This window comes from Triticum aestivum, chromosome 4D, assembly GCF_018294505.1.
Source record: "Triticum aestivum cultivar Chinese Spring chromosome 4D, IWGSC CS RefSeq v2.1, whole genome shotgun sequence".
Taxonomy (NCBI): domain Eukaryota; kingdom Viridiplantae; phylum Streptophyta; class Magnoliopsida; order Poales; family Poaceae; genus Triticum; species Triticum aestivum.
In genome coordinates, this window is record NC_057805.1 from 336,008,383 (window position 1) to 336,017,747 (window position 9,365).

General features: G+C 47.9%; 1 protein-coding gene across 1 annotated transcript; it reads right to left on the reverse strand.

Moving 5' to 3' along the window:
• Positions 1-1,646: 1,646 nt before the first annotated feature.
• On the reverse strand, positions 1,647-3,428 carry LOC123097753 (RING-H2 finger protein ATL13-like). Its single transcript, XM_044519574.1, has one exon. The coding sequence runs from the start codon at positions 3,111-3,113 to the stop codon at positions 1,857-1,859; it is 1,257 nt and encodes a 418-aa protein (XP_044375509.1). The 5' UTR covers positions 3,114-3,428; the 3' UTR covers positions 1,647-1,856.
• Between the last annotated feature and the right edge of the window lie 5,937 nt (positions 3,429-9,365).

Here is a 9,365-nt window from a genome sequence, read left to right on the forward strand (position 1 = left end):
AACTACTCGCGATTGCTCCACGCTGGGTTCTCTCCCTCGCTAATTAGGCCGACCTTGGCCCAAAGTTCACCCTCCTTCTCAATCTGGTCGATGTAGGTCGAGACGGATGGCGTTGCACCATTGAAAACCATATCGCTGCGATGCTTCCAAATCATCCACAAACCCAGGAGACACTTGGCATGTGTGGTTCTCCGATGCTTCGGGTCCTGGTCCTGTCTGATACACCAATCTTCAAGTGTCTCATCAGTCCTTGGCTCAAATCCGATCCTTCCGGTGTCCACCTTGAACCAGAGCCATATTTGCTTGGTGAACACACACTTGATCAGCAGGTGGGTTATGGTCTCATGGTGCTGGCCACATAGCGGGATTGCATTTTGGTGGGGCAGTCCACGCCGCGCTAACCCGTCGGACGTCCAGCAACGCTCTTTGATGGCAAGCCAAGCAAATAAGCGGCACCGGAGGGATGCTCTCCACTGCCATGTGAAGGGCGCTGTTGGTGAAGGCTCCACTCCCATGAACATGGCCGCATAAGCGGACCTCGCTGAGAAGCGCCCATCAGTCTCCCAAGCCCATCACATCTTATCATCTATACCATCCGTGAGCTGGACCTGAGATATTCGCTGCCAGATCCTGAGAAATTCTTCTAGGGTGGACGCCGCTAGGTTTTGCCCCTCGCCCAGGCCGGATCCGCAAGTGAAAATCCTAACACTAAGGTGCAAAATAAAATGTATAAAATGATGCATAAGTTGGACTCCTCAACGAGCCCGTGTAGTCTCTCTTACACCGGTTTTGGGAAGATTCCAAAAGCTATGGCATGTTTCTTTTCTTTTCGGTATTTTCTTTCCCTTTTTCTCTTTTTTTCTTTTCTTTTTCAATTCGTGATAATTTTAAATATCTAAATATTTCCATTTTTTGTGAATATCTTCAAAATTCATGAACACTTCCCGCATATTTATAAAATTCATGAATTTTTTAAAACATATATATTTATTTTAAACTAGGGGAGTTGTTTAAAAGATCATTAACATTTTGTAAGATTATTGAACTTCATAAAATTCATATTAATAAAAACATCTTTTTTAGGGGTTAATAAGAAACCAGCTGAAAATGCAGAAAAATCGGCTGAAAAACTGGTCGTACGAAGCGAGGGTGGCGCCCATCGCGTGTTTTAGCGCCAATTCGGCACTGAAGCGCTGAATGAGACTCCCCGAAAATACAAATATTTACTCGTTTCGGGTTCGAGAAGTTATTGCTATGGAGGACGAGACATTAAAGTCGAGCAACCAAAAAAAGTCCACCAGCCAACCGTGTCTGGCATTCAAGGCCGCAATTATGCGAGTGTTCTTCGGCTGAAGCAGGCGAGGAGGATTCAATGTGATGCAGGAAAGTAGGTAATAGCCAGCAGCACAAGTGGGATGGCCACCCCACGCATTATTATGAAAGAAATTTTCTTTTCAAAATCCGGCAGCTCTTGCGCGTCCGGATCCAGGGTAGAGCCCAGCCCAGCCATGAATGAAAAGCCAAGGAGCTGAATACGAAATGAATTTTGAAATTGCCGCATGTTGTTTTTTGAAAGCCAGTTTGCTCTCTGAATTTTGAAATTGAAATTCATAGCGCGGCATATTCAGAGCAAACCTCGTCGAAGCAATGCACAGTAACACACGATAGACGATAGTGAAACGCTCTGCAGATGCAGAGACATCTAAAAAATCCTGAGCGGTAAAATCATTAACCCTGCATTCCACCCACGCAAAATGCTTCAAATCTCACAGATCGAACAGAAAAAGAGCAAACCAGCTGATAATCTGGATCACAGCTCGCAGCAGGGGAGCAAAGAACTCTGCGATCTTCTCTTCTCACTGGTGGCCTCTGATCCACAGGAGCGTCCGCCTCGCGAACGAAGGCGCCTCGTCCGCCCTCGACCTGAGCCCGCCGGCGGCCGTGCAGGACTCCACGTCCCAGTCCACGACGCTGCCGCTCCCGCTCTTGTCCCACGCCGACACGTTGTACTCGGACTCGGTGACGGGGCTCACGACGTCCGCCCGCCGCTTCGGCGCGCCGATGTCGCTCGCCGCACGCTGGAGCGCCGAGGGCAGCCGGAACGACGACGCGCGGCGCGACGACGAGCCTGACGGGGCGGCGCTGCTGTCCTTCCTCCGCAGCCCACCCCGCATCCATATCTTGGAGATGGAAAAGCTCTCTTTCTTGTCCATCGTGGGCTTCGAGAGCCTGGCCGCCGGCGGCTTCACGGATACACGGAGCAGGGAGCTCTGGTCCATGGAGTAGCACCGCCTCACATCTTGGTCGGGGTTGGAGCTGCATCCCGCGCCTCCTTCCGTGGCCTGGCTCCTGAACTTGCCGAGCTTCACGGGGACGACTACCTCGTCCTTCTCCTTGACATCTGAGTGCGTCTGACTTTCACATCCTTCTTCTTGCTCCATGACCAGGCTGAGGTGAGCAGCGGGCGGCCGGTCGACGCGGCCGGAGACGGAGCCCTCCGAGCCAGACTCGAGCACAAACACCAGCGAGCTGCAGCCCCCGCCGCACGGCGAGAAGTCGGCCAGGAGGCTGCAGCGGCAGAGCGGGCACGTAGAGTGCGATAGAAGCCACGTGTCGATGCATTCGACGTGGAAGGCGTGGCTGCACTTGGGGAGGAGGCGGAGGCGGTCGTCGTCGGCGAACTCACACAGGCAGACCGCACAGTCGAAGGGGTCCTTCCCTCCAGCGCCCACGACCGCGCCGTAGAGGAATACCGGCAGCGCGTCGATGAAAGACTGGTCGACGCCGGCGTCATGGAGATGGAACAGCTGCTGAAGCTGCCCGTGGAAGGCGGTCGCGTTCGCGGCGCTGCTCCCGGCGTCGCCAGGGTCACGCGGCGTCGGGCGGAACAACAACCAGACGAGCAAGTGGAGGAGGCCGGAGACAAAGAAGATCACGGCCAAGATCAAGACGATGAGAAGGATCTTGGGGCTGATCCTGCTCTGAAAGCCTGCATCGACGGCCGCCGGAGGAGGCGGCGACAGCAGCGGCAGTAATGGCGGCAGTGGGGGTGGCAGGTAGGGGAGCGGGAGCTGCAGGGGCGACAGGGTTGCGTAGCTGATGGCAGCATGCATGGTGTGGCGGCTCACGGCTCCCGCCGGACCCGATCTAAAGACAAGGTGGAAGAAGAGAATGTGGGGTGCTCGGCTCACCAGTCACCAATGGCGGTGTCGTGAGGGATCACAAGTCACAACATGTGGCTTCGCGTACCGTAGCCTATACTTCTTGAGACGGCGACGGAGCTCAAGGAGCTCATCCTTGTCCTAAGCTTTTGTTTGAATCTTTTGAGAAGGGAGGATGGAACAGAGAAACAGAGGAGCACTTAATTGGGCACAGCAAAAACGAGTAGGTGTGTGTGTTTGGAGGGAGAGCGGTTGGGGCAGGACCGATCCTTGTTGTGGGGAGGAAATGGAGGGGGGATAGCCAAGAACGAAGAGAACACGTCCAGTGCAAGCGCGAACCAACCCGTTGGATGGTTAGGCTGGTTACAGTGGAGAGTAATTTAGACTAGTAACATGCATAAGTTACTAATTTCATAGTGGATAGTGTCATATGTATGGTAACATAGATGTGTTCATTAATTACTTTACAGACTCATTTTGCATTGGGAAGCGCTATATGATGGTAACATAATACTCCCTCCTTTCCGGTTTATAGGGCCTTCTCAAAATTTTAGGTTTCCCGCTTTATAAGGCTCAATTTGATTGTTTCCATCACATGTTCAGATTTCAAAGTGTATCAAATCATTGCATGTGAGCATTAAGAGAAAATTGAACAATGCATATATTTTATGTATGCATGCATTGCAATTAATGCATTGGAAACATAATTTTGTGAAGAAAACAAGCACATTAATTGAATGTTTTGCAAACTACAAAACGTATTCCAGCACTCATCATCTATCTTGATTGGTGAGATTTTTGAATTAAGTCCTATAAACCGAAAAGGAGGTAGTATGTTACTCTATTTGGCTCTCTCCTCATTAACTACTTGCCACCTCATCATTTTTGCTTATGTGGCATATATGTTACTACCTATGTTACTCCCACTATGACCAGCCTTAGGAGAAGAACAATACTTTCTCCTTTTCGGTTTATAGGGCTTCTCTCAAAATTTTAGGTTTCCCGTTTTATAAGTCCCAATTTGATTGTTTCCCATAACGTGTTCAAATTTTAAGGTGCATTAATTATTGCATGCAAGGATTTAGAGAAAATTGACCAATGCGTGTACTTCATGCATGCATGCATTGCAATTAATGCATTGGTAAACGCAATTCTTTGTGGAAAACGAGTGTATTAATTGAGTGCTTTTACAAACTATAAAAATTATTCCACCACTCATCATCTATCTTGGTTGATGAGATTTTTGAATTGAGCCCTATAAACCGGAAAGGAGTTCCCATCCTATTAGGGTTCAAATTCTGGTGCTCGCATTTTCTTGTTTTATTTCAGGATTTTCGACGATGCTCGTTCAGTGGAAGGAGACATTTCGGTCGACTATGTGGCTCCTATGATGACTTCGTAAATTTCAAAATATGTCGGCTCACTCTCTCGGAGGTGCTCATAGGGGTAGGGTGTGCATGTGCGTTCATACGGTGAGTATATGCGCTTAAATATGGGCTCGCTCAATCAATGCTCGGTCATAAAACCATGACCCAGCCGACCTCCTCAATCCAGCTGCGGTCGCCAGGCTGGCTAGCACATGTCAAACCAACTCAAATTTGGGGCGGGTACGAAGAGGAACGGACACGCACGGGCGTGTCGGCCACATCGTACCGACCCACCTTGGCTCATCCGGACCGCACATATAACCCCACTCCGGACAAACCCTAGAGGCCTAGACCGCAGACAAAGCTCACTCCACTCTCGGCTGCACCCTTTCCATCTCCTCCTCTCCCCGTCCTTTCCCCTTCCAATCCATGTTGAGCTCCGGCAGCAGCGCAACATCCGCCGAGGATGGAGACTGCGAGTCGTTGCTGCGCGAGGCGGGGCCGGACGGCGTGGAGGATCTCACTGTCTGCATCGCTTTTACGCCGCTCGTGGATTTTGAACGGGGCGGAGGCGGAAGCTCTGGCTCCGCGTCGTTACCGTCGCCCGATGATGCAGTGCGCACAATGGCATCGGCACGTCGTGCCACGCAGCTCCGGGCTCTCCACACCCCTCCCGGTCCGCCGCACCCTACACCTCTCTCCGCCTTCTGTACTGCTCCGAAGGGTGTCCCGGCCACCGCTGGGTCCTCATGCCTGTTGGTGGTGTCCTGGGTTAGAGGGTGTTTGCCACGTCGGTCTGCCGACTATGGGCTGGGCCGAGGACCCACCGAAGATTGATGAATGGGCCATGTTGGCCCTGGCCCTCGACGTAATCAATATGAAGATCTCCTAAAGGCTTGGCGTACACTTCAAGCGTATTTGAATAGTTGGCATGTTTATCCCTACATTGTAACCGGCCATGTGTAAACCCTAGGTTCCCCCGGCATCTATATAAGTCGTAGGATTTAGTATGCAGATACACATTCCCAAGGTTTAGAGCTTAGACAAACTCATACGATTTCGGGGTAGATCAATATGTACTTTATACCCCATCACAATCAATATATAAGAAGCGGGGTGATGACCCACAAGTATAGGGGATCTATCGTAGTCCTTTGGATAAGTAAGAGTGTCGAACCCAACGAGGAGCAGAAGGAAATGACAAGCGGTTTTCAGCAAGGTGTTTTCAGCAAGCACTAAAAGTATCGGTAACATATAGTTTTGTGATAAGATGATTCGTAAGGGTAGCAAGTAACAAGTGTAACAAAGGTGCAGCAAGGTGGCCCAATCCTTTTTATAGCAAAGGACAAGCTTGGATGAACTCTTATATAAAGCAAAGTGCTCCCGAGGACACATGGGGATTACTATCAAGTTAGTTTTCATCATGCTCATATGATTTGCGTTCGTTACTTTGATAATTTGATATGTGGGTGGACCGGTGCTTGGGTGTTGTCCTTACTTGGACAAGCCTCCTACTTATGATTAACCCTCTCGCAAGCATCTGCAACTACGAAAGAAGAATTAAGATAAATCTAACCATAGCATTAAAAATATGGATTCCATGACGGAGCACGTCCAATTTGGATTCCATGACGGACTCGGTACCTTCGTGCATATCAACCAAAGTATCCCAAATTTCCTTCACATTCTCAAGGCGGCTGATTTTGTTGAAAGAGAATATCACAAGCTTGAGCATTAAATTGCAACATCTTCAACTCTTTCGTGGATGCTTCATGATCCAGTTCTTTTCCATCCTCGAAGAAATCACCTTGCAAGCCAACACGCACAATAGCCCAAATGGAGGGTTATGACCAAGAATACACATTTTCATCTTATGCTTCCAACTAGCAAAATTAGTACCATCAAAATAAGGACCTCTATAGTGGTAATTTCCCTCGCTAGACGCCATACTCTCCTAGGTTGTGAAACTAAGGCTATGATCACCAAAGCTATGGAAATCAAGGCAAATGGACACCAAAGCTCTGATACAACTTGTAGGATCGAAAATATGTCTAGAGGGGTGTGATTAGACTACTTGACCAAATAAAAATCTAACCTTTTCCCAATTTTAGCCGTGGGCAGATTTTAGTAATTAGCACAAGTCAAGCAAATCAACCTACACATGCAATTCTAAGAGTGTAGCAGCGGAACGTAAAACATTGCATATATGAAGGTAAAGGGAAGGGTTTGGAGAAGGCAAACGCAATGGAGACACGAATTTTTTTGGCGTGGTTCCGATAGGTGGTGCTATCGTACATCCACGTTGATGGAGACTTCAACCCACGAAGGTAATGGTTGTGCGAGTCCACGGAGGGCTCCAACCACGAAGGGTCCACAAAGAAGCAACCTTGTCTATCCAACCATGGCCATCGCCCATGAAGGACTTGCCTCACTCGAATAGATCTTCACGAAGTAGGCGATCTCCTTGCGCTTACAAACTTCTTGGTTCAACTCCACATCTTGACGGAGGCTCCCAAGCGACACCTAACCAATCTAGGAGAGACCACTCTCCAAAATGTAATAGATGGTGTGTTGATGATGAACTCCTTTCTCTTGTGCTTCAAGTGATAGTCTCCCCAACACTCAACTCTCTATCACAAATTTGGATATGGTGGAAAGGTGATTTGAGTGGAAAGCAACATGGGGAAGGCTATAAATCAAGAATCTTGTGGTATGGAATATCTTGATATCAACACATGAGTAGGCGGTTCTCTCTCAGAAAATGTATGGTGGAAGTGTAGGCACGTTCTGATGGCTCTCTCACATATGAAGAAGGGGGTGGAGGTGTATATATAGCCTCCACACAAGATCCAACCGTTACACACATTTGACCAATCTCGGTGAGACCGAATAGCTAAACTCGGTGGGATCGATTAGTTCAAAATGTGAACACTGGGAATCTCGGTGGGATCGACTGGAACAACTCAGTGAGACCGATGTGCTAGGGCTTTAGGGCAAACATCATCTCGGTGGCACCAATTGCATCAACTCGGTGAGACCGAAGTGAAGCAATAAGGCATCATAGAGAATTCCAAGCCAACTCGGTGAAACCGATTGCGTAACTCGGTGAGACCGAAATAAATGCAGCAAGTCATAGAGCGTTTGCAAGGCCATCTCGGTGAGACCGAGACCCGTATCGGTGAAACCGAATTGCTAGGGTTTCTGACAGTGGCCATGTCATATGAACTCGGTGGCGCCTACTACTTCTTGAGCTTGCGTTGGTTTTTCCCTTGAAGAGGAAAGGGTGATGCAGCAAAGTAGAGATAAGTATTTCCCTCAGTTTTGAGAACCAAGGTATCAATCCAGTAGGACATACAAGCAAGTCTCCAATCTATGCACCTACACAAACAATCAAACACTTGCACCCAACACGATAAAGGGGTTGTCAATCCCTTCACGGTCACTTGCAAGGATGAGATCTGATAGAGATAAATATAAAAGATTACTAAAATGTAAAACAAAGTAAAAATAAATAAATTGCAGCAAGGTATTTTTGGGTTTTTGGTTTATAGATCTGAAATTAAATGATGGAAAATAGACCAGGAGGCATAGGTTTCACTAGAGGCTTCTCTCTTGAAAGAAAATAATACTGTGGGTGAACAAATTACTGTCGAGCAATTGATAGAAAAAGGCAAAGTTATGACGATATCCAAGGCAATGATTAGAATATAGGCATCACGTCCGTGTCAAGTAGACCGAAACAATTCTGCATCTACTACTATTACTCCACACATCGACCGCTATCCAGCATGCATCTAGAGTATTAAGTTCATAAGAACAGAGTAACGCCTTAAGTAAGATGACATGATATAGAGGGATAAACTCAAGCAATATGATGAAAACCCCATCTTTTTACCCTTGATGGCAACAATACAAATAAGTGCCTCGCTATGCCTACTTTGTCACTGGGTGAGGACACCGCAAGATTGAACCCAAAACTAAGCACCTCTCCCATTGCAAGAAGAACCAATCTAGTTGACAAACCAAACCGATCATTCGAAGAGAACTACAAAGATATCAAATCATGCATATAAAAATTCAGAGAAGATTCAAATAGTATTCATAGATAAACTGGTCATAAAATCACAATTCATCGGATCTCGACAAACACACCGCAAAAGAATATTACATCGGCTAGATCTCCAAGAACATCGAGGAGAACATGGTATTGAGAATCATAGAGAGAGAAGAAGCCATCTAGCTACTAGCTATGGACCCTTAGGTCCGTGGTAAACTACTCACGCTTCATCGGGAGGGCAATAGAGTTGATGTAGATGCCCTCCGTGATCGAATCCCCCTCCGGCAGGGTGCCAGAAAAGGCCCCAAGATGGGATCTCACAGGAATAGAAGGTTGCGGCGGCGGAAAAGTATTTTTGTGGATGCTTCTGTTGGTTTGGGAATATTTGTGAATTTATAGAGCTGAGAGGGAGGTCGGTGGACTCCCGGGGGCCCACAAGCCAGGGGCGCCCCCGCCCCCTAGGGCGCGCCCTGAGGGCTTGTGGAGCCCTCGGGAGTCTTCTCACTTCACCTCCAAGTTCCGTGGATGTCTTCTGTGTAGGAGATATGCCCTAGAGGCAATAATAAATGATATTATTTATCTCCGAGTTCATATTATGTTTATGTTCCATGCTATAACTGCAATGATTCTCGAGTCTGCAATATCCACGAGGCTCGGAGGAAGACTCATATGCACGTGTGGAATAATAAACGGTAAGAAGTATTCCTAGTCTGGCCTCTAAGACTAGCTCAAGTGTTGCATGATGGTTCTGTTTTCCTGATCATGGGCATGTCTATGCCA

Excerpts from the sequence above, each read along its gene's own strand:
- LOC123097753 (XM_044519574.1), bottom strand. The coding sequence starts at position 3,113 with ATGCATGCTGCCATCAGCTACGCAACCCTGTCGCCCCTGCAGCTCCCG.